Below are 25,565 nucleotides of genomic sequence, written 5' to 3' on the forward strand. Positions count from 1 at the left end.
CAGCTGTGAATTCTCCCTTTCAAGAATCAGAATCAGGTTTAATATCACCGGCATATGTTGTGAAATTTGTTGTTATACAGCTGCAGTACATTGCACTGCATAATAATAAAACCTAAATTACAGTACGAAGTATATGTATATTTAAAAAGTTAAATAGGTAGTGCAAAAAAAAGAAAAAAAAGTAGTGAAGTAGTGTTCGTGGGTTCAATGTCCATTCAGAAATCTGACAGCAGAGAAGAAGCTGTTTCTAAGTTAGGAACTGCGATGAATAGTGACTTTGAAGTGAAGCCATGTCCCATGCACTAATCTTAAAGGTCAACGTACAGTTACTATCAAGGTATGTATACTATGTGAAGCCTTGAGATTCCTCTCATTACAGGCAGCCACGAAACAAAGAAACCCGGTCGAACCCTTTAAAAAAGACCATCAAACACCAAATGTGCAGGAAAAAAACAAATTGTGCAAACAATAAAGATAAGCAAATAACATTCAGAACTGAAGTTCACAATAATGAGCCAACAGCCATGAAGTCAGTCATCAGCGTAGCCAATTCTGGAGCCTATTAGTTGCAGGCCACAGCCTCAGTTCAGCGCAGAGACGAGTAAACTTTGTGGAGCTGCAAGCTGAACACTGGCCTGTCCCTCGCATTGAACAGCAATACACTGATTTTTTCAATCTTACCCAGTGCTTAAATTGACCAAACCTTAGGTTGCTCCTTGTTCTTAGATCCAGGCTCTGCAGCTCAGTCCATACCTGTCTTTTCTAATTTGGCCCATTGCTGAAATCGAACAAACCTCAGGTCCTGCCACTTTGACTGCCTTGCCTCACCTCAGCTCTGCTGCATCGAATCTCTCCAGTTATTGCCAAACATTGGCTCAATCCCCGCTCTTGGGCATAGGCCCCACCACTGTGATTTATTCTGATCATGACAATGGCACGTTCAAGGCTTCAGATTCACAGCACAAAAATGCCAGGTCACACAGGCAGTTCAAAAGCTCAGTTTCAAATGGGAAGTTACAGGCTATTGATTGCAGTAATTGTATCCAAGATAAAGTGTGAATAGTACAGTAATTTATTGTTTTGCTTTCTATCAGCAGGTTGTCACTGTGTATCACCAGCACCACCTTAAACAGCCAATCTTAACTTTTAAAATATTACCTGTGGGTTAATGCCAGCATTCCCACTTCTAAGTCAGAAAATTATAGACTCCAGCTCACTTCATGGATTTGAATATCATTGCGTCATTTGTATTGATATGTTTGTGTTAATATCCACAGGTAAAGTAAAAAAAAGTACAAGTACAAAATTGAGCCAGATTGTCAATAATACACAACCTTCATGCTCAAAGATTTGCAAAAATGTAAAAGTTCCTTCTCCAAATCTATCATCGTCAACACTTAGGTACTTGTCAAACTTTGCTTCTACTGTAATATTGTGGTAATAATTAATATGTTTAGTTGCACCTTCAAGAAAGTGTTAGAAATTCCTTACATTGCACAGGAAATAATGAAAACCATAGCTGATTAGCTGTCTTGCTTGACATTTTGTAAGGAATTATGAAAACTTCTATGAATCAGTGCTACTAAATTGATGGACTATGTTTGGTGATATAGCTGGGTTAGTTTCACACACAAATGTAGAGTCATAGAAAAGTAAAGCACAGAAGCAGGCCCTTCTGCCTGTCTAGTCTGTGCGGAGCCAATTAAACTGCCTACTCCCATTGACCTGCACATTGACCATAGCCCTCTGTACCCCTACCATCCAAGTACCTATCCAAACTTCTCTGAAACATTGAAATAGAGCTCGCATGCATCACTTGTGCTGCCAGCTTGTTCCACCCTCTCAGGACCCTCTGGGTGAAGAAGTCTCTCCTCATGTTCACCTTAACCTTTTCACCTTTCACCCTTATACCACAACATCTAGTTCTAGTGCTACCTAAACATAGTGGAAAAAGGCTGCTTGAATTTACCCTATCTATACCTCTCATAATTTTGTACACCTCTATCAAATCCCTTCTCAATCTTCTGCGTTTCAAGGAAAAAAGGTCTCAACTGTTCAATCTTTGCATATAACTCAGGTCCCCCGTCCCAGCAACATCCTTGTAAATTTTCTCTGTACTCTTTCAATCTTACTTTCATCTTTCCTGTAGGTAAGTGACCAAGTCAGCACACAGTACTCCAATTTAGGCCTCACCAACATCTTATACAACTTCAACATCACATCCCAACACCTAAACACAATACTTAGATTTATGAATGCCAATGTGCCAATTACAACCCTATCAACTTGTGGCGCTACTTTCAATGAATTATGAACCTATATTCCCAGATCACTTTGTTCTACCACACTGCTCAGTGCCCTACTGTGTGGGGTCTAAGGTGGATTCCCCTACCGAAGTGCAGCACCTCACACTGGTCTGCATTAAATTCCACCTACTATTTTTTAACCCATTTTTCCTGCTGGTCCAGAGTACACTGCAGGCCATGATAGTCTTCCTTGCTATCCACTACATCCCAAATACCTTTGCGGGTAGGTTTTCTAGTTGTTTGGGAAGGTTTAAGCCGTTAGCAGGGAAATGGGAACCAGAGTAATAGTGCTGAGGATGAGGTAGTTGGCTTACAAGCAAAGTTAGTGTGTAGTAAGACTGCTAGCAAGGAGAGGATGATGATCAGGCAAAATTGCCGTCAACAGGATGAGTTGCAATGTAAGAGGCAGACAAAATTGAAAAGGGTGAATACAGGACTGAAGGTGTTATATTTGAACACATGCAGTATACGGAATAAGGAAGACAATATTGTAGCACAGTTACAGATTGGCATGTATGATGTAGTGGATATCACTGAATCATGGCTGAAAGAAGATTAACATCCAAGGATACACGTTGTATCAAAAGGACTGACAGGTAGGTAGAGGGGGTGTTGTGGCTCTAATGGTAAAAATTAAAATCAAATCATTAGAAAGAGGTGACATAGAGTTGGAAGATGTTGAATTGTTTGGGTACAGCTGACGAACTGCAAGGGTGTAAAGACCCTGACAGGAGTTGTATGCAGACCAAAAAACAGTAGTAAGAATCTGGTCTGCAAATTACACCAGGAAACAGAAAATGCATGCCAAAAGGGCAATGTAACAATAGTCATGGGGGAAGTTCAATACATAGGTACATTGGGAAAATCAGGTTGGGGCTGGATCCCAAGAGGGGGAATTTCTGGAGTACCTACAAGATAGTTTTTTAGAGCAGCTTGTGGTTGAGCCCATTAAGGGATCAGGTATTCTGGATTGGTTTTTGTGCAATGAACCAGAAGTGATTCAAAAGGTTAAAATAAAGGAACCCTTAGGGACAAGTGATCATAATACGATCAAATTCACCCTGCAATTTGAGAAGTGGAAGTTAAAGTCAGATGTATCAGTATTACAGTGGAGTAAAGGGAGTTACAGAGGCATGAGAGAGGAGTTGACCAGAACTGATTGATAAAGAATATTGGCATTGATGATGGCAGAGCCGCAATGGCTGGAATTTCTGGAAGCAGTTTGGAAGGCACAGGATAGATACACTCCAAAGAGGGATGGTTATGCAATTTGGTAGAAGAAATAAAAGGTAGACTATTTTCTAAATAAAAGAAAATTAAATAAAAAATCGGAGGTGCAAAGAGACTTGGAGTGCTTGTGCAGGATTCCCTAAAAGTTAATTTGCAGGTTGAACCTGTGGTGAGGAAGGTAAATGCAACGTTAGCATTCATTTCAAGAGGAACCTGAATATAAAAGCAAGGATGTAACGTTGACATTTTATAAAGCACTGGTGAGGCCTCATTTGGAGTGTTGTGAACAATTTTGGGCCCCTTATTGAAGAAAGGATGTGCTAACATTGGAGAAGGTTCAAAGGAGGCTCACAAAAATGATTCCAGGATTGAAAGAATTGTCATATGAAGAGTGTTTGATGGCTTTGGGCATGTACTCACTGGAATTCAGAAGAATAAGGAATGACCTCATTGAAACCTATTGAATGTTGAAAGACCTCAGTAGAGTGGAAGCAGAGAGAATGTTTCCTATGGAGGAGAGTTTAAGACCAGAGAACACAGTCTCAGAACAGAGGGATGTTCTTTTAGAATGGAGATGAAGAGGAATCACTAGCCAAAGAGTGATGAATTTGTGGAACTTGTTTCTACTGGTGGCTGTGGAGGCCAAGTCATTGGGTATATTTAAGGCAGACATTCATAGGTTCTTGATTAGTTAGGACATGAAGGGATATAGGGAGATGCTGAAACAAATAGACTACTACTACTCCTCTATCTTATGGTCTTATGGCCAATCTTAGAGCTTTTCTTAAACAGCAGGACAATATAAGCTATCCTCCAATCCTCTAGTACCTCTCTTGTTGCTAAGGGTAATTTAAATATCTCTGCCAGGGCCATGGCAATTTCTTCAAAGAATTCCCACAGATTTGTCAGGCAGAATTTTTCCTTAAGGAAACCATGCTGACTTCTGCCTATTTTATCGTGCCTCCAAGTACCCTGAAATCATATCCTTGACAATAGACTCAAACATCTTCCCAAGCACTGAGGTCAGACTAACTGGCCTATATCTTCCTTTCTTCTACCTCTCTGTCCTCTTGAAGAGTGGAGTGACATTTGCAATTTTGAGTCATTTGGAACCATGCCAGAATATATTGATTCTTGAAAGATCATTATTGATGTTTCCACTATCTCTTCAGCCACTTCATTCAGAATTCTGTGTTGTAGACTATCTGGTACAGGTGATTTATCTACCTTCAGACCTTTCAGTTTCACAAGAACCTTCTCTCTAGGAATGGCAACTTCATTCACTTCTGCCCTCTGACACTCTTGAATGTCTGGCAAACAGCTTGTATTTTTCACATTGGAGACTGATGCAAGATACTTATTCAGTTCATCCACCATTTCCTTGTTCCCCATTACTACCTCTCCAGCATCATTTACTAGCAGTCCAATATCTGCTCTTGCCTCTCTTTTACTCTTCATATATCTAAAGAAACTTTTGGTATCCTCTTTGATATTATTGGTTACCTTAACTTTATATTCCATCTTTTACTTCTTTATGACTTTTTAAATTGCCTTCTAAAAGCATCCCCATTCTCTAACTTCCCACTAAATTTTGCTCTATTATATGCCCTCTCTGCGGCTTTTATAGAAACATAGAAGAATACAGCACAGAAACAGGCCATTTTGCCCACAATGTTATTCTGAATCAGCTAAAAAGCAAATCAATAACACCCAAACACTAATCCCTCTAACCTACACCGTACATATCCCTCCATCTTCCTTACATCTATCTGCCTATCCAAACGTCTCTTGAAAGAGACAATTTTGCCTCTATCACCATACCAGGCAGTGCATTCAAGGCATCCATGTCTTTCCGAGTAAAAGACTTAGCTGCCACCCCCCCCCCCCCCCTTTGAACTTACTCCCTCTCACCTCCACTGCAGAGCCTCTGGTATTAGACATTTCAACCCTGGGAAACAGATACTCTCTGTCCACTTTATCTATGCCTCTCATAATTTTGTAACCCTCTATCAGATCTCCCCTCAGCCTTCGACACTTCAGAGAAAACAACCCAAGCACATCTAACCTCTTGTGATAGCATATGCCCTCTTAACTAGGCAGCATCCTGGTAAATCACCTACCCCAAGGCCTCAAAATCCTTCCTATAATGGGTGACCAGAACTGTATGTGATACTCCAGATGTGGCCAAACCATAGTTTTATGAAGTTACAACATAAACTCAATGAACTCAGTGCCTTGACTAATGAAAGCAATCATTCCATAGGCTTTCTTAACCACCTAATCAACATGTGTAGCCACTTTCAAGGAGCTGTGAACGTGGATCCCAAGCTCTCTCTGCTCAGTAGTATTGTTGGAGACTCCACCCTTAACAGAGTATTGTCTCCTTGTATTTGCTCTACTGAGTTTGCAATACCTCACATTTATCTGGGTTAAACTCCATCTACCATTTCCCAGTCTATTTCATGCTGTATTCTTTGCCGGTCTACATTATCCACAACTCCACCAATCTTGGTATCATCCACAAATTTACCAACCCACACATCTGCATTTTCATCCAGGTCATTTATATATATTACAAATAGCAGAGATCCCAACGCAGATCCCTGCAGAACTCCATTAATTACCGAACTCCAGCTCAAACAAGTCCCTTCCTAATTCTAACCCTCTGTCTTCTAAATGCAAGCCAGTTCTGAATCCAAACAGCCAATTTGCTGCAGATCCCTGCATCTTAATCTTCTGGAGAAGCCTTCCATGAGGAACTTTGTCAAATGCTTTACTAAAATCCATGTAGACAACATCCACTGCCTGACCCTCATTAATCTCTCTCTACATCTTCTCAAAAAACTCAGTCAAGTTGGTAAGGCGCAACATGCCATGCATAAAGCCATGCTGACTCTTCCTAATTAGGCCATGGGTTTCCAGATGTTCATATATCCTACCTCTAAGAATTTTCTCCAGCAATTTCCTTACAACTAACGTGAGACTCACCAGTCTATAGTTCTCAGGATTTTCCCTTGTTCCCTTCTTAAATAGAGGTACCATTAGCCACTCGCCAGTCCTCTGGGACCTCACCTGTGGCTAGAGAGAACACAAAGATACTGGTCAAGGGCCCTACAGTCTCATCTCTTGCCTCCTTCAATAACCTGGGTAAATCCTTTCAAGCCCTAGGGACTTATCCATCTTAATAGTCATTAAAAGTCCTAACATAGTTATACACTCAGCACTAATAACCTGGTCCTCCAAATCTTTTACCTTGGTAAATACTGAAGCAAAGTACTCATTAAGTACCTTACTCATATTCTCAGCCTCCAAGCAAATGTTCCCCCTTTATCCTTGTGTGGTCGCACCCTCTTCTTGCTCTAGATGTACATATAGAATGCCTTGAGATTCACATTAATCCTACTTGCCAAGGACTTTTCACGGCCCCTCCTGGCTTTCCTAATTCCCTTCTTTAGTTACTTTCTGACTTCTTTATACTCCTCATGTGCTCTGTTTGATCCTAACTTCTGAAGCTTTATATAGTTTTCCTTTTATTTCTTGACTAAATTCAGCACCTCTCTGGACATCCAACATTGTCTTACCTTTCCATCCCTGTCCTTCCTTCTAACAGGAACTTACCTTTCCTGTATCCTGTGCAATTGAAATTTAAATAGCCTCCGCATGTCTGATGTGGACTTGCCAGAGAAAAAATGTTCCCAATTAACACTTCTTAATTCCTAATCCCCATGGAATTTGTCCTACTGCAGTTTAAAACTCTGTTGTATTTTATGTTGTCTTTGACTTCGCTTATTAGACATGGCTGCATCATTCTATCTTTAGAATACTTCTTCTTTGAGATATACCTATCCTGCACCTTCCAAATTACTCACAGAAGCTCTAGCCATTGCTGCTCTGCTGTCATCCCTGCTAATGTTCCCTTTCCATCAATTTTGGCCAGCTCCTCTCTCATGTCTCAGTAATTTGCTTTACTTCACTGTAATACTGATACATCTGACTTAACTTCTTTTCACCTTGCAGGGTGAATTCTATCCTGTGAATGTTCATTGGCCCTAAGGGTTATTGCACAGCACCCAATCCAGAATAGCTGATCCCCTAGTGGGCTCAACCACAAGCTGCTCTAAAAACCATCTTGCAGGTATTCTACAAATTTCCCCTCTTGGGATCCAGCATCAACTTGATTTTCCCAATCTGCTTGCACATTGAAATCCCCATGACTATCATAACATTGCCCTTTTCTCATGAATTTTCTATCTCTCAATTTGTGGCCCACAACTTTGCTACTGTGCAGAGGTCTATATATAGCTCCCATCAGTGTCTTCTAACCCTTGCTGTTTCTTAGCTCTAACCACAACAATTCTACACCTTCCAATTCTATGCCATTTCTTTCTAAGGATTTGATTTAATTTTTTACCAATAGAGCCATGCCACCCTCTCTGCCTACCTGCCTGTCCCTTCAATACAATGTATATCTTGGGCATTAAGGTGCTTCTTTCAGCCATGATTCAGTGATGCCCACATCGTCATACATACCAATCTGTATCTGTGCTACAAGTTCATCCACACTATTCTGTATACTGCACACATTCAAATATAACAACTTCAGTCCTGTATTCACATCACCCTTTTTGATTTTGTCTGCTTTTTACATTGCAACTGCTTCCTTTGAATGCAATTTTGCCGCATCTTCAGCCTGTCCTTGCTTGCAGTCTCACTACACACTGGGTCTGTTTGTAAACCAAATACCCCTTCCTAAGCCCTATCACTCCAATTCCCATCCCCCTGCCAAAGGTTAAACCCTCCCAAACAGATCTAGCAAACCTTCCCATTCCCCCCCCCCCCCCCACCACCCCTGTTCAGGTGAAACCCATCCCTTTTGTATGGGCTGTAACTTCCCCAGAAGAGTGCCCAATGATCCAAAAATCTGAACCCCTGCCTTCTGCACCAGTTCCTCAGCCACACATTTATCTGCCAAATTCTCCAGTTCTAACCTTCACTGGCACATGGCACAGAGAATACTACCCTGGAGATGCTGCTTTTCAGCTTTTTACCTAGCTTCCTAAAATCTTTCTTCATGACATCCTCACCTTCCCTATCTATGTCTTTGGTGCCAATACGTACCAAGACTTCTGGCTGCTCACCCTCCGCATTTAGAATGCCATGGATCCAATCCAAAACATTGCTGACCCTGGCACCTGGGAAATAGCAAACCAACCTGGTGTCTTTAATGTGTCCATAGAACCTCATCTCAATTCCTCTAACTATGGGATCTCCTCACACCACAGCAGTCCTCTTTTCTTCTGTGCTGCAGCACGAGACTCAGTGCCAAAGACCCAGCCACTGTGGTTCTCCCTGGTCAGTCATCCCACTCAACAGTAACCAAAACAGTATACTTATTATTGAGGGGAACAGCCACAGGGATACTCTGTACAGGCTGCCTATATGCTTTTCTTCTGCTCACAGTTACCGTTACCTGCCTCCTGCAGTCTGAGGGTGACTACCTCCCTGTAGTTTCTGTAGTTGCTCAGACTCTTATATGAGCTAAAGGTCATCGAGCTATAGCTCCAGTTCCTTAACACATTTTCTGAGGAGCTGCAGCTCAGTGCACCTGGTGCACATGAGGTTATCTGTGGATCTGGAGGTCTCCCAGAATTCCCATATCTAACTCAAAGATCACAACACAACCCCTGAAGCCATTCTCACTGCACTAACTCCTAACAGATGAAGAATGAAGGAGAAGAAGAAACCTCGCCTGAGCCTGATTTCACCGCAGCCTGATAAGCCAAATCCTCTAACATTGGTCCACTCACACAACGGCTGCTCCACTTTCCTCTGTGTTATTTCTACTACCTTTTCTAATGAATGTCAGCCACTGATAGAGTGCAGTCCAAATTCCAAAAACTGCTATGAAACCCTTTTTTATTTTTTTCAAATCTTCAATTCCAGACCTTTGTGATGTCGTCACTTCTTCTTGTGCTGCTGTTCACTGACTGAGCACAGCTCAAATTATTCAAATACAAATGTACAAGGCATGGTTAGTAAGTTTGCAAATGATTCTAAAATGGCTAGACTTGTAGGTAACGTATAAGGTTTTGAATAATTACAGGAGGATGTTCAGCAAAGCATGTGGGTTGAAGATTGGCAAATAGCTTTCAAACCAGATGAATGTGAGATAGCGCGCATGGGGGGTCAAACCAGGGTGGGACTTGCACAGTGAATATTAGTGCCCTGAGGATTGTCATCGTACAAAGGGACCAAAAAGAGTAAGTGCATAGTTGTTGAAAGTGGTGTCACAGATAGCTAGGGTGATAAAGAAGGTGTTTGGCACACTGGCTTTCATCAGTCACTGCAGTGAGTATAGGAGTTAGGTAACTGAAATTGCAGTTATAAATAATATTGATGAGACTACTGTTGTGCAGAGTTTTGGATCACCCTGTTATCAGAAGAATTTTATTCAACTGGAAAGAGTACAGAAAAGGATGCTGCCTGGTCTCATGGGCCTGAGTTAAATGGAGGCATTGCATAGACTAGGATTTGATTCACTGTAATGAGGGAGAATGAGGAGTGACCTGATAAAGATACATGAGAGACATAGACTAGGTGAAGGCACACAGTCCTTTCCCAGAGGAGGCATGCTGAAATCAAGTGAGCATAGGTAAGATCAGAGGCAAGAGATTTAGAAGGGATATCAGGGGCAACTTTTTCATGCTAAGTGTTGTGCACATTTGAAGTTGGCTGCAAGGAACATTAGCAGTGTTTAAAAGCCATCTGGATAGGTACATGAAGCATTAAGAGGGATATTTGCAAAAATCTAGGTAAATTCACATTGGAGTTTCAAAAGGTATGGGGAGACCTGATAGAGGTTTTAAATTTATGAGAGGCATAAATAGGGTAGACAGTGAGAATTTTTTCTGCAGGATCGAAATGTCAGACAACCAGAGGTTTTATATTTGGGGTGGGTGGGGGGGGGGAGGGACTGAGTTTAAAGGCAACACATAGGGCAAGTTTCTTATTCAGAGTTACTTAGTACAAATTACTTGGAGTAGCAGTGAAATCAGACAGCTTGGTGGCATTTAAGAGGCTTTTAGACACATAAATATGAAGAGAATGGAGAGATAGAGATGATACACAGGAGGAGGTCGCTCAGCATATACTGGCATCAACATCACGACTATAACTCATTCATATAATTAGATTTCTATTCATTTCTCAGGAGTGATTGGTATAATTGGCAAGAGTTGAGATATATACAGAAGTTCTACAAATGACATGTGTTTTTGCACATGGTTATGTTTGGTGGCAGGAAATTTTCAAGGACAATAATTTAAGGCAAGCCATTATTTGTGGCCAGACGTGTCTGTAGAAATGTACAAAAGGGGGCCTTTGCTGGTTGGCTGCTGGTGACTAGTGGTGTTCCACAGGGATCAATGTTGGGACCACCTCTTTTCACATTATGGGTCAATGATTTAAATGAAAGAATTGATGGCTTTGTGGCCAAGTTTGCAGACAGTATAAAGGTGGGCGGAGGGCAGGTAGTGTTGAGGGAACAGGGTGTCCACAGATGGTCTTAGACAGATTGGGGAATGGGCAGAGAAGCTGCAAGTGGAATATAATATTGGGAGGTGCACTTTGGCAGAAGTAATTATGGCATGGACCGTTTAATAAATGGAGAGAAAATTCAAAGATCATAGGTAGAGAGGAACTTGGGAGTCTTCCCTAAGCTTAGCTTGCAGGTTAAGTTGGTGGTAAATGTTCTGTGTTATAACTTCAGAAACTAATCGAAAGAAAAAGACAGGAACCCAGAATAACCGGTCTAATTTGTTTTACTTTAGCGAGGTGCGCACGTATGACGTGATGGCGTAATGATGTATGCCATTCATGTACTTCTTACAGATACAGTGCTTATAAAAAGTATTCACTCCCCTTGGAAGTTTTCATGTTTTATTGTTTTACAACATTGAATCACAGTAGATTTAATTTGGCTTTTTTGACACCGCCAACAGAAAAGACTTTTTGTGTCGAAGTGAAATCAAATTTCTACAAATTGGTCTAAATTTATTACAGTCATTAAATACAAAATTACTGATTGCATAATTACTCACCTCCTTCATGTCAGTATTTAGCAGATGCACCTTTGCAGCAATTACAGGCTTGTTTGGAAACCTTCCAAGGCGCAAATCCATGGTCTCATGAGACTAACGGATGCCTATTTTTGATCCCCAGTGGGAAATTCTTTCGTTACAGCAACAACATTTACAAACACACTTAGCAATAACAATAAATATAATAATAATATTAACTAACAATAAAGTACAGAATAACAACATGCACAATAATAATTTACCAATGTGCAATAAAAATCTATGAAATAATAAAACAGATACCTGTACTATTGTACTATGACGTGTGTTCTCCAGTCGCACAGAGATGAACTGTTGTATATGCTTATTGCATTTGATAGGATTGATTTTCTGTAATGATCCCTGTGACAGCGGAGCTGAATGAGTCTGTTTGGAAAGGTGCTCCGCTGTTTAATCAGTAGGTGATGGAGAGGATGTGCATGATTGTCCATAATGGATAACAGTTTGTTTAGTGACCTCCTCTCCACCATTAACTCAAAAGAATCCGGGTTGTAGACAAGGACAGATCCAGCCTTTTTGATGAGTCTTTAGTCTCCACCAGCGCCGATGCTGCTCCCCAACATAAAGCAGCAAAGAAGACTGCACTTGCTACAACAGACTGGTAAAAGATCTCCAGCATCCTACTGCACACATTGAAGGATCTCATCTTCCTTAGAAAATAGAGTCTGCTCATCCCCTTCTTGTAAACAGCCTTGGTGTTGGTTTTCCAGTCAAGGCTGTTATCAAAGTGAACACCCTAGTTTTGTATTCCTCCACCACCGCAACTTCTTCTCCCAGAATCTATACAGGACTTGTCACAGTCCACTTCCTCCTAAAATCAATCACCATGGATTTGTGCCTTGGAAAGTTTTCAGGGCGCAGGTCTGGGTAGGGTTGTATAGGAGACCGGCAGTTGTCCAAGCTGCAAGCCTTCCCCTTCTCCACGCCACCGATGTTGTCCAAGGGAAGGGCATTAGGACCCAAGCAAGGTTGTATAGAAGGCACTAGAGAAATCAAAAAAATGCGATTCTCACAATGCCAGCAGCATCATTCCAGTGGGAGCGAGCTCTCTGCAACAGGTAGATGTTGGCATCATCCACTCCCACATGAAGTGGGGAGGCAAACTGTAGAGGGTCCAATAAAGATCTCACCTGCAGTCCAAGATAGTCAGGTCCAGCCTTGTCCTGCACTTTCATCACAGGAGATGTGAGGGCAATTGGTCTGTAGTCATTAAGTTCAGATGGAATCACCTTCTTGGATGCGGGAACCAAACAGGGAGTCTTCCATAGCACCGGTATCTTCCTGACTCAGACTGTAATGGTGCTGCAAAATACCAGGCTGCTGGCTCGCACAGGCCTTCAGTACCCTGGGGCTGATACCGTCCAGCCCAGCAGCCTTGCCTTGATGTAGTCTCTCTAGCTGTCTCTTAACCTGACCTGCAGCCACAGTCAGGTGGGGGAGGGAGGGTGGTAATCCCCATGGAGGCAGGATACTCCAAAGTTGGGGGGGGGGGGGGTTTGGAATGTAAGCACTCACCTGAGAGGAGAGAGGGGTGGAGGGAGAAGGTATTGGAGGCAGGGAGGGTGTGTGGTTTGGGCAAATAGGGGAATGGACAGCATTGAGTTCAAGAGTCAGGAAGTTAGAGTGCAAATTTGTGAAAGTCTAGTGGGGTCACATTGGAGTATTGCACTCATTTCTGTTTGTCACATTATAGGAATGATGCGAAGGCTTTGGAGAAAGTGCAGAGGAAGTTTACCAGCAATGTTCCCTCTAATTTGTAATGACAGGTGTGCGCAAAAATTTGTGCTGACAACAACATGTGCACATTGAATTTTATATATACTGTATAGAGGTATTCAATTTAACAGCTAGCAAAACCCTGTCAATAAGAACTTTGATCTCCTCTGGGTTTGATTGTTTTCGCTCTCATTCATCTGCAAGCCTGTAGTAATGAAGGATTTTCTCGCCGGAGCTTTTGCACACTGTCCATATGTGATTTGCTTGCTAAATGACACTTCAAAAAGTCAAGTTTCCAAGTATCACTCCACTTCCTCCCACTTGCAAATTCTCCAGCATCACAACAATACACACACGTATCACCAGTTTCTGCATTCTACAAGTATTTCTTGTTCCTGACCTCATGAGCTTTCAGTGTAGCAGTTTCTACTGTTTAATTAAGCCATTCCACTTTAAATGAACTAGCAGTCCTTTTGCATTACGTGCCCTTTGCTTCTTTGGAATTCAGCACAGTGAATCAATAATTTCTTCAATAAAAACAGTATAAATAAGCCAGTTCTAAAAACTGCAGACAAATCATTCCAAACTGCACATTATCAATACCATCCATATCAGAAACAGGAAAAGGAAATGTGATTGTGCACGGTCATGAAAAACTTAACATGCCAACAAGGTAGAGGGTGACAACCTTTAGTGTGCAGTTTAAATTCCTTTGTGCAAACTTACTAAACATGTCCTACACCACCTCTCCAAATCATTGATGTAGCTATGTTCCTGCTAGAAGGAAGGACAGGAGTGGAAAGGTAAGAGATCCTTGGATGTCCAGGGAGGTGATTAATTTAGTCAAGAAGATAAAGGAAAACTATGTAAATCTTCAGAAGTTAGGATGCTGGATGCTGTTGGTGAGGACGACCAACCAGGTGTGAGCCACAGTGGCAGGGCCTCTGGCACTGAGTCTGACCCTGTGGTGCAGAAGGATGGGACGGAGAAGAGGAGAGCTGTCGTCATTGGAGACTCTATAGTCAGGGGAGCAGACAGGAGATTTTATGGACGTGAGAAGGAAACCCGCATGGTTTGTTGCCTCCCGGGTGCCAGGGTCCGGGATGTCTCTGACCGGGTGCATGACATCCTGGTACGAGAGGGAAAGCAACCAGAAGTCGTGATATAAGTTGGGACCAACAACATAGGCAGGAAGAGGGATGAGGTCCTGAAGTGTGAGTTTCGGGAACTAGGCAGAAGGCTGAAGAACAGGACCTCAAGGGTGGCGTTCTCAGGATTGCTGCCAGTACTATGTGATAGTGATGGTAAGAATTGGAGGAGATGGCAGTTGAATGCGTGGCTGAGGAGTTGGTGCAGGGGGCAGGGTTTTAGATTTTTGGACCAGTGGGATCTCTTCTGGGGAAGGTGGGACCTGTACAGATTGGATGGGTTGCACCTGAACTTGAGGGGGAGCAATATCCTTGCTGGTAGGTTTGCTAGCATGGTTCGGGAGGGTTTAAACTAATTGCAAGGGGGATGGGACCCGGAGCTATAGAGCAGTGAAAGAAGTGCATGGAGTAAAGCCAGACCTAACATATAGAGAGGCTTTGAGGAAAGAGAAACAGAATAAAAGGTATAAAGGTAGTAAGGTAGAAGGGCTAAAGTGTGTATACTTCAATGCAAGGAGCATCAGGAACAAAGGTGATGAACTGAGAGCTTGGATACATACGATGTAGTGGCCATTATGGAGACTTGGCTGGCACCAGGTCAGGAATGGATTCTCAATATTCCTGGATTTCAGTGCTTTAAAAGGGATGGGGGGGGGGAAGGGGAAGAGGGGTGGCATTACTGGTCAGGGATACTATTACAGCTGCAGAAAGGGTGGGTAATGTAGCAGGATTCTCTTTTGAGTCAGTATGGGTGGAAGTCAGGAACAGGAAGGAAGCAGTTACTCTACTGGGGGTATTCTATAGGCCCCCTGGTAGCAGCAGAGGTACCGAGGAGCAGATTGGGAAGCAGATTTTGGAAAGGTGCAAAAATAACAGGGTTGTTATCATGGGTGACTTTAACTTCCCTAATATTGATTGGCACTTGATTAGTTCCAAGGGTTTAGATGTGGCAGAGTTTGTTAAGTGTGTCCAGGATGGATTCCTGTCACAGTATGTTGACAGGCGGACTAGGGGGAATGCCATACTAGATCCAGTGTTAGGTAATGAACAGGGTCAGGTCACAGATCTGTCAGTGGGTGAGCATCTGGGGGACAGTGATCACCGCTCCCTGACCTTTAGCATTATCATGGAAAAGGATAGAATCAGAGAGGACAGGAAAATTTTTAATCGGGGAAGGGCAAATTGTGAGGCTATAAGGCTAGAACTTGCGGGTGTGAATTGGGATGATATTTTTGCAGGGAAATGTACTATGGACATGTGGTCGATGTTTAGGGATATCTTGCAGGATGTTAGGGATAAATTTGTCCTGGTGAGGAAGATAAAGAATGGTAGGGTGAAGGAACCATGGGTGACAAGTGAAGTGGAAAATCTAGCCAGGTGGAAGAAGGCAGCATACATGAGGTTTAGGAAGCAAGGATCAGATGGGTCTATTGAGGAATATAGGGTAGCAAGAAAGGAGCTTAAGAAGGGGCTGAGAAGAGCAAGAAGGGGTCATGAGAAGGCTTTGGCGAGTAGGGTAAAGGAAAACCCCAAGGCATTCTTCAATTATGTGAAGAACAAAAGGATGACAGGAGTAAAGGTAGGACCAATTAGAGATAAAAGTGGGAAGATGTGCCTGGAGGCTGTGGAAGTGAGCAAGGTCCTCAATGAATACTTCTCTTCGGTATTCACCACTGAGAGGGAACTTGATGATGGTGAGGACAATATGAGTGAGGTTGATGTTCTGGAGCATGTTGATATTAAGGGAGAGGAGGTGTTGGAGTTGTTAAAATATGTTAGGATGAATAAGTCTCCGGGGCCTGACGGAATATTCCCCAGGCTGCTCCACGAGGCAAGGGAAGAGATTGCTGAGCCTCTGGCTAGGATCTTTATGTCCTCATTGTCCATGGGAATGGTACCGGAGGATTGGAGGGAGGTGAATGTTGTCCCCTTGTTCAAAAAAGGTAGTAGGGATAGTCCAAGTAATTATAGACCAGTGAGCCTTACATCTGTGGTGGGAAAGCTGTTGGAAAAGATTCTTAGAGATAGGATCTATGGACATTTAGAGAATCATGGACTGATCAGGTACAGTCAGCATGGCTTTGTGAAGGGCAGATCATGCCTAACAAGCCTGATAGAGTTCTTTGAGGAGGTGACCAGGCATATAGATGAGGGTATAGCAGTGGATGTGATCTACATGGATTTTAGTAAGGCATTTGACAAGTTTCCACATGGTAGGCTTATTCAGAAAGTCAGAAGGCATAGGATCCAGGGAAGTTTGGCCACGTGGATTCAGAATTGGCTTGCCTGCAGAAAGCAGAGGGTCATGGTGGAGGGAGTACATTCGGATTGGAGGGTTGTGACTAGTGGTGTTCCACAAGGATCTGTTCTGGGAGCTCTACTTTTTGTGATTTTTATTAACGACCTGGATGTGGGGGTAGAAGAGTGGGTTGGCAAGTTTGCAGACGACACAAAGATTGGTGCTGTTGTAGATAGTGTAGAGGATTGTCAAAGACTGCAGAGAGACATTGATAGGATGCAGAAGTGGGCTGAGCAGTGGCAGATGAAGTTCAACCCAGAGAAGTGTGAGGTGGTACACTTTGGAAGGACAAACTCCAAGGCAGAGTACAAAGTAAATGGCAGAATACTTGGTACTGTGGAGGAGCAGAGGGATCTGGGGGTACATGGCCACAGATCCCTGAAAGTTGCCTCACAGGTAGATAGGGTGGTTAAGAAAGCTTATGGGGTGTTAGCTTTCATAAGTCGAGGGATAGAGTTTAAGAGACACGATGTAATGATGCAGCTCTATAAAACTCAAGTTAGGCCACACTTGGAATACTGTGTCCAGTTCTGGTCGCCTCCCTATAGGAAGGATGTGGAAGCATTGGAAAGGGTACAGAGGAGATTTACCAGGATGCTGCCTGGTTTAGAGAGTATGGATTGTGATTAGAGATTAAGGGAGCTAGGGCTTTACTCTTTGGAGAGAAGGAGGATGAGAGGAGACATGATAGAGGTGTACAAGATATTAAGAGGAATAGATAGAGTGGACAGCCAGCGCCTCTTCCCCAGGGCACCACTGCTCAGTACAAGAGGACATGGCTTTAAGTTAAGGGGAGGGAAGTTCAAGGGGGATATTAGAGGAAGGTTTTTCACTCAGAGAGTGGTTCGTGTGTGGAATGCACTGCCTGAGTCAGTGGTGGAGGCAGACACACTAGTGAAGTTTAAGAGACTACTAGACAAGTATATGGAGGAATTTAAAGTGGGGGGTTATATGTGAGGCAGGGTTTGAGGGTCAGCACAACATTGTGGGCCGAAGGGCCTGTAATGTGCTGTACTATTCTATGTTCAAACTGAGCACATGAGAAAGAAACCAGAAAAGAACTAGAAGGGAATTAGGAAAGCCAGGAGTGGCCATGAAATGTCCTTGGCAAGTAGGATTAAGGTGAATCCCATACATTCTATGCATTCTATACATGCATTAAGAACAAGAGGATAACTAGGGAGAGGGTGGGACCACTCAAGGGTAAAGGGGTGAACAGTTGTTTGGATGCGGGGAATCTGAGTGAGGTACTTAATGAGTACTTTGTTTCAGTATTTACCAAGGAAAAGGACACAGAGATCCAGGAGAGCAGTACTGAGTGTATAAATACATTAGGGCATTTAGATGTCAAGGGGGAGGAAGTGTTGGGCCTGCTAATAAGTATTAATGGACAGGTCCCCAGAGCCTGATGGGATTTACCACAGGTTATTGAAGAAGGCAAGGGGTAGATTGCTGGGGCCTTGACCAGTGTCTTCATGTTCTCTCTACCCACAGGTGAGGGCAGAAGTGAGGGTCTCCCATCTCTTGTGGAGTTCAGGGCTTCCTTCTTCATGTCCGTAGTTTCCTCTTGGTTTTCACTACTGTTAGTCATACAAGTCTCAGGTGGAGGTTCAGGAATACCGTCACACTCAGAAGGATCCTTCATTGCTGTTTCTGTAACAATTTTGTTTTACCAGTCAGGGTTGTTAGTCCTGAGCTGAAACCCCAAACCTGGAGGACCTGTGGACCACTCTTAGTCTGTCTTCTACCCTTTGACCTGTTTGGCATGGGTGACCCTACCAAGAGCTAAAGCATAACACCCTGTCTCCAGCCAACATAGCTCTCTGGGTCAGTGAGGCACGCAAGCTTCCAAACCACAACATGGTGGTGGTTCTCTTGGAGGGGTCCTGCCAATACCTGTGTACATTTGATCTTCTAAAAAAGAATACCCCACACCTCACTGGATTAAACTACATCTTCCATTTCTTCACTGGTGCTATAAAGCTTTATGCTAACCACTGCACTAATTTTATATATATATTGTAAACAGTAAAGATCCCTGTATGGATCTCTGCAGAACACCACTAGTCATAGATCTCCAGGTGAAATAATTCCACTGACTACTACTGTTTGTCATCTGTGTTGAAGACACTTTTCAATGAGTAGCAATGAATTAGTTGAATCTAATTAGCTGACGGACCTGATAGTGAATATTTTGGGAATAATAACTCACAACTCATAATAATTTAAGATCGTAATGAGTAATGATAAAATCGGTCCTTGTGGGAAGGTACAAAATTGTGAGAAGCAAAATCATGATGGTAAGGCAGAAGCAAAGGGGTGTTGATTGGGAGCAGTTGCTGAGAGACAAGTCCATATATGACATGTGGGAATTGTTTAAAGACCAGCTGACCACAGTTCATGAACAGCATGTTCCAGTGAGGAGTAGTAACAAGGATGGTAAAGAAAGGGATCTGAGAGGTCCTAAATTTAGTCATAAAGTGGAAGGAAGATAGGATCCCAAAATCACATTGGGCCCTTACAGAATATAGAGAGAGCAAGAGAATACTCCAGCAGGTGATTAGGAAGGCATGGAATGGTCAAAGAGAATCTCAAGGCATTTTATATTAACAGAAACTGGATAACTGTAAGACTGTAAGACACACAGAAGGGGCAAAATTAGCCCATTCGGCAGGTAAGTCTGCTCCACTGTATTCCATCGACAACTACTTTGTCCATTCTCCTCCATTATGGCTGATATATTATCCCTCTCAATCCCATTCTTCTACCTTCATTTCTTAACCTCTGATGTCCTTACCAATCCATAATCTGTCACCCTCTGCTTTAAATATACTCAGTGACCTGGTCTCCACAGCTGCCTGTAGCAATTAATTTCACAGATTCACCACCCTCTGGCTTAAGAAATTCCTCTTCATCTTTGTTCTTGTTTTCTGAGGCTGTGCCCTCTGGTCTAAGACTTCCCCACCATAGGAAACATTCTCTCTGCATCTACCCTATCGAGGCCTTTCTACATCAATAGGTTTCCCTGAGGCCCTTCTTTATTCTTCTGAGCTCCAGTGAGTACAGGCACAGAGCCATCAAATGTTCCTCATATGACAAGCCTTTCAATCCAAGAATCATTTATGTGAACCTTCTTTGAACCCTCTCCAATGTCAGCACATCCTTTTTAGATAAGGGGCCAAAACTGCTCACATTACTCCAAGTGAGGCCTTGCCAGTGCCTTATAAGGTATCACCATTATATCCTTGCTTTCATATTCAATTCCTCTCAAAATAAATGCTAAGATCACAGTTGCCTTCCTCATCACTGTCTCAAATTAACTTTTGTGGAATCCTGCACAAGGACTGCAAGTCCCTTTGCACCTCAGGTTTTTGAATTTTCCCTCCATTTATAAAATAGTCTATGCTTTTACTTCTTCTACCCAAATGCATGACTGTACACTTCCCAACACTGTATTCCAACTGGCACTTCAATGCCCATTCTCCTAATCTGTCTAAGTCCTTCTGTAGCCTCTCTGCTTCCTCAAAACTACCTGCCCATCAACCTATCTTTGTATTGACCACAAACTTGGCCACAAAGCCATCTCTCTACATGTGTTCATCTAAATCTCTCAGACTGTTGGGTGGTTAGTAATATAGCCCCTGTTCAGCACTTCCAGTTTAGGTGCAAACTGCCGCTTTTGTAAAGGTCCCATTTTCCCTGGAAGAGAGTCCAATGATCCAAAAATCTGATGCCATCCCTCCTAAACTAACTCCTTAGCTACATGTTAAACTGTATAATCTTCATGTTTCTGGCCTCACTATCACCTGGCATGGTTAGCAATCCTGAGATCACAACCCTGAATGTCCTGCCCTTTAACTTAGCACCTAATTCCCTGAACTCACTTTGCAGAACCTCACCAGTCTTCCTACTTATGTCATTGGTACCTCCATGGACCACAACCTCTGGCTGTTCACACTGCCACTTAAGAATGCTGAGGGCTTGATCTGAGATATCCCGGACCTTGGCACCTGGAAGGTAATATACCATCTGGGAATCTCATTCTCATCCACAGAACCTTCCTTCTGTTCCCCTAACTAATGAATCGCCCATCACCACAGCTCATCTCTTCTTCTCCCTTTCCCTTCTGAGACACAGAGTCCAGTGCTTGAACCAGTCTGGCCATTCTCATCTAACCTCTTGCATTAACAAGACGTTTTAACAAGAGCACAGAAATGCTGCTCACTAGATGTTTTTTTTTTGTTTCCCGCACCATACTCTGTAAACTGTAGAGACTGTTGGGTGTGAAAATCCCAAAAGATCGACAGATTCTCAGATATTTAAATCAGCCCATCTGGCACCAACAATTATTCCACAGTCAAGGTCACTTGGATCATATTTCTTCCTCATTCTGCTATTTGGTCTGAATAGCAAATGACCCTCTTGACCATGTCTGCATGCTTTTATGCATTGAGCTGCTGCCACATGATTGGCTGATTAGATATTTGCATTAACGAGTAGTTGTAGAGGTGTATCTAATAAAGTGGCCACTGAGTAAGAACTGGCAGAGGGCTGTCATAGGAATGAAAGGGTAAGTTGAAATGTTAAGATGAGGCCCAATGATAATTTATCGTATTTTGTGTATTTGCCTGTCAAATATAACACTGTTTTGTATGGAGTTTGATGATATTGTGTATCTGTGAAGGCAGGAGCTTATTTGTCAGTTTATATCACCGATCTGCACATCCCTAACAGGTTAGACAGGTTTAACTCACTTGTTAAATTCATTTACATTGGGAGAGTATGAAGTACATTTCTGCGGAGATATGTAAACTAACTAATTCTTATCCAATCCTTATTTGCCAACACAATGTCGACATCTTTCCATTTCATACTCACTCATGTGCCTATCTGAGTGCCTCTTGAATGTCTCAGTTGTGTTTGCCTCTATCACCACACTAGGTAGTGCATTTCAGGCACCCACCACTCCCTGTGTAAAAAGTCTGCCTCGCACATTTCTTTTCAACTTTCCAGTTTGTACTAAATATGTATCATCTATACCCCTCCATTCCCTTCATATTCAATTGTAAACATAAACTCCACCAGATTGCCTGCTTCCATTAAAACCCTTGGTAACCATATACAGATACCTACCACTCTCTGCATAAAAAAATTTCCTCCCGCTCACCCTAAACGCATGTTCTCTCATGTTTGACATTTCCAAATGCACCCTCGCCAAAGTTTCCACATCCTTTGTATAATGGGGTGACCAGAACTGCACGCAATACTCAAGGTGCTCTCTGACTAAAATTTTGTTTCACAGCAGCATGACTTTCTTACTCTTACACTTAACATCCCTACCAATAAAGACAAGCATGCTATATGCCTTCTTTACCGCATTATCCCCTTTCATAGCCACTTTCAGTGAACTATGGACTTGGATCTCAAGATCCCTTTTAACTGTATACTTTCTCCTTTCACTTGACCTCCTAAAGTGCAAAACATTAAACTCCATCTGCCATTTCTCTGCCCACATCTGTAATTGATATATTCCTACTTTATTCTTTGACATAGTTCTTTATATTGTCCACAATGCCAGTCTTGATGTTATTTGCAAAATTGCTAATCCAACCATCTATATTTTGTCTAAATCATTGATATATAGTCACAAGCCACAGATACCTCTGCACTGATCCTTATGGAACATTACTGTTCACAGACATCCAACCTCCTCTACACTCTTCTATGAGCAAGCCAGTTCTGAATCCAAACTTGCAATTCACCTTAGATACCAGGTATCTTTATCTTCTGAATCAATTTACCATGAGGGATCTGATCAAATGCCTTACTAAAGTCCATGTAGATAATGTCTATTGCTTTACCAGCACTAAATTTCCTTATCACCTCCTCAATAAACTATATCAAGTTTGTAAGGTGTAAAGCTTTGCCGACTGTCCCTAAGCAGGTCATGCCATTTCAAATGCACATTCACCCTATCCTTAAGTAGCCTATCCATTAACTTCCCTTCCACTGAAATGAGGCTCACTGGCCTGTAATTACATGTATATTTCCTTTCTTGAACAAAGGCACATTTGCATGTTCCAGTCCTTTGGCACCTAACCTGCTGCCAGTGAGGCTACAAAGGTCTTTGTCAAAGTCTCTACAATCTCCTCACTTGCTTCTTTCAATATTATGGGATATATGCCACCTGAGGACTTAATGTTTTTCAGAAGACCCAGCACTACCTCTTCTTTAATCTCAAAATGTCCGAACACAATAGTATGCTCCACTTTACTTTCACTGTCCTCCAAATCCTTCTTTTTATTAAGTACTGACATAAAGTACTCAATTAGTACTTTGGGCACTTGCTCTGAGTCCAAGCACAAATTCCCTCCTTTATTCTTGAATGGACTTTTCCTCTCCTTAGTTGAATTTAAGGTATCTCTTTGAAACCTATCAGATATTGAAAGGCCCAGATAAGGTGGATGTTGTTAGGAAGACAGCTAAGACCAGAGGACATAGCCTCAGAGTACAGGGATGTCCATTTAGAATGGAGATGATGAGGAATTCCTTTAGCTCGAGAGTGGCGAATCTGTGGAATTTGTGGCCACAGGTGTCTGTGCTGGCCAAGTTACTGGGTATAATGGTTGATTAGTCAGGGCATGAGGGGATATGGAAGACAGAGCGAGATTGGGGCTGAGAGAGAAAATGGATCAGCCACGAAGAAATGATGGAGCGGACTTGATGGGCCAAATGGCCTAATACTGTTCCTATATCTTAAGGTTTTGTGGTCATTCAGACTTTGAGATGCCAGAAAGTGCTGGGAGTGAAAATGTGATAATTTCACTATTTCAGCGATTTGGGAACTACAAAGAATTTGAAGGTATTGACAATCACCTTGAATGTTATAATGAAAATGAATATTTGGAGGATGTAGTTATTGAAAGCATTGTATGAAGATAGTCCATGATCTGCACTCAGTGCCTATAATGATTTTGTTCATTTACAGTCAATAAAAAGCACACAGCAGTGTATACTGGATGAATTCCAAAGTCGATAACAATTTGGATATAATACAGTTTTATAGTAATGTATTAGCATTGTTAGTGTACTAATTTATTCTGTATTTTGTTCATTAAGTACATAATTTGTTACTCAGTTAAAAAGTAACTTGTCATTTTTATTCCTTTTTAACTATTTCCATGAAACTACAGCTAACTGGGGCAGCTGCTTAATTGGACCAATGTTTACTGGTCCCGAGCTGTTCCAATTAACCATAAGCCACTGCATTAGCTATAAGGAGAATGTCGCTCAAAGGCTGAGAGGTGACTTGATAAAATACAGCGTATAAAATGATGAGAGGTGTGGGTAGGGTAGATTCAGATTCATTTATTGTAACAGATACAGTAATTACATTTAAGTGGCATTTAGAGAGGCACATGAGTAGCAAGAGAATAGAAGAATATAGATCATATGCAGGCTGATAGAGTTGGTATTATGATCAGCACTGAAATCATCAGCCATGATCAGTTGCAGTACTGTATTGCTGTATGTTCTGTAGATGCTAAACTAGGTCCCCTGACACTGCTCAATAACAATAATTGTGTGAAGCTTGATCTTGGTATGGACTGAAATTTACATTTCATGAGGATTGACATCAGTGGCACACTAATTCTAAGAGAATGTCAGGCATGCTATAATGTGAATCGTGATTGTCATGCCCAGTCTAATTTTGCAACTGGCAGACTTCAAATAGAAATTTGCTAACACAATTTGCCAATTTGCTCCATACAATAATTTTTGGATTATTAAGTGCTTAAAACAACACCACATGATCCATTTTCGAAGGAAATGTGTATTATTTAAGGAAAGTGTGTGTGCGTGTGCACGCACGCGCGCGCAGAAGCTATATAAACGCAAAAAATTTACTTTCTTTTCACTATAGCACCTCATCCATCGGCAGTGAACTTGTAGGCAGCTTAAGTTCATCAACAGAAAGCAGTGAAAATGTGTTACCTGACACCTGTGAGCTGGAAGAAGTCTGTACCTTTAGCGAAGAGAAGCCATCAGAAGTCCATGCCACTGGACCGAAGTTTACTGAGGGTATGCCATTAACTATAACAATATAAAATTTGTAATTTAGTTTTAATCTTAAAATATTTTTTATGAAGACATTCCGTTGCATAGACAGGAAATCTTATCCTCAAGAAATTCTTATTATACTGCAGAAGGTGGAAATCTGATTTTTGGAAGTTGTGTGTTTGTGTATAAGTGCTGAGGCTTTGACTAGTGTGACATCAGGGAGAGGAGACAGAACAGAGGTAGGAGCAGGTAATGATTTCCTCAGAATTATATCTTTTATTGTAAAGTAGCTGGGATGGCAGCTAGGACAGTGGTACACACAATAGATTCTACAGATGCAGGATATCCAAAGCAACACACACAGAATGTGATGGTGGTCACGAGCAGGACTTGAACCAGGTGTGGAGGAACAGCACGCTCTGTCACAGTAAGTAGTGGCAATGACTCAACCCAGCAGGCTCCCTTTGAAGTGATGGAAACAAGAGGTTACATGTAGGAATACCAACAGAGCATCAGAGGTATGACTAATCAACACCCGAAGACTAATCATTCTCCACAAAGACTCCGCACCAGCACTAAACGAGAGCTCCCTTTAACTAGTCATTGAATGCGGGAAAACCATGCCAGTCACGGATTAACGACAAGATTAAACAGAGGTGAAAGATTA

The 25,565-nt window shown here is 42.2% G+C and overlaps 1 protein-coding gene across 1 annotated transcript in view; it reads left to right on the top strand.

Moving 5' to 3' along the window:
- The window catches only part of LOC140715228 (cilium assembly protein DZIP1-like), a 176,613-nt gene that overhangs the window by 117,140 nt on the left and 33,908 nt on the right, over window positions 1-25,565 (top strand). Inside the window, exons 11-12 of the mRNA XM_073027121.1 lie at window positions 1,278-1,401; window positions 24,762-24,919. Coding sequence (XP_072883222.1) covers window positions 1,278-1,401; window positions 24,762-24,919 — 282 coding nt within the window. The remainder of the gene's footprint in view (window positions 1-1,277; window positions 1,402-24,761; window positions 24,920-25,565) is intronic.

The sequence above is a fragment of the Hemitrygon akajei genome, chromosome 2 (genome assembly GCF_048418815.1).
Source record: "Hemitrygon akajei chromosome 2, sHemAka1.3, whole genome shotgun sequence".
NCBI lineage: Eukaryota > Metazoa > Chordata > Chondrichthyes > Myliobatiformes > Dasyatidae > Hemitrygon > Hemitrygon akajei.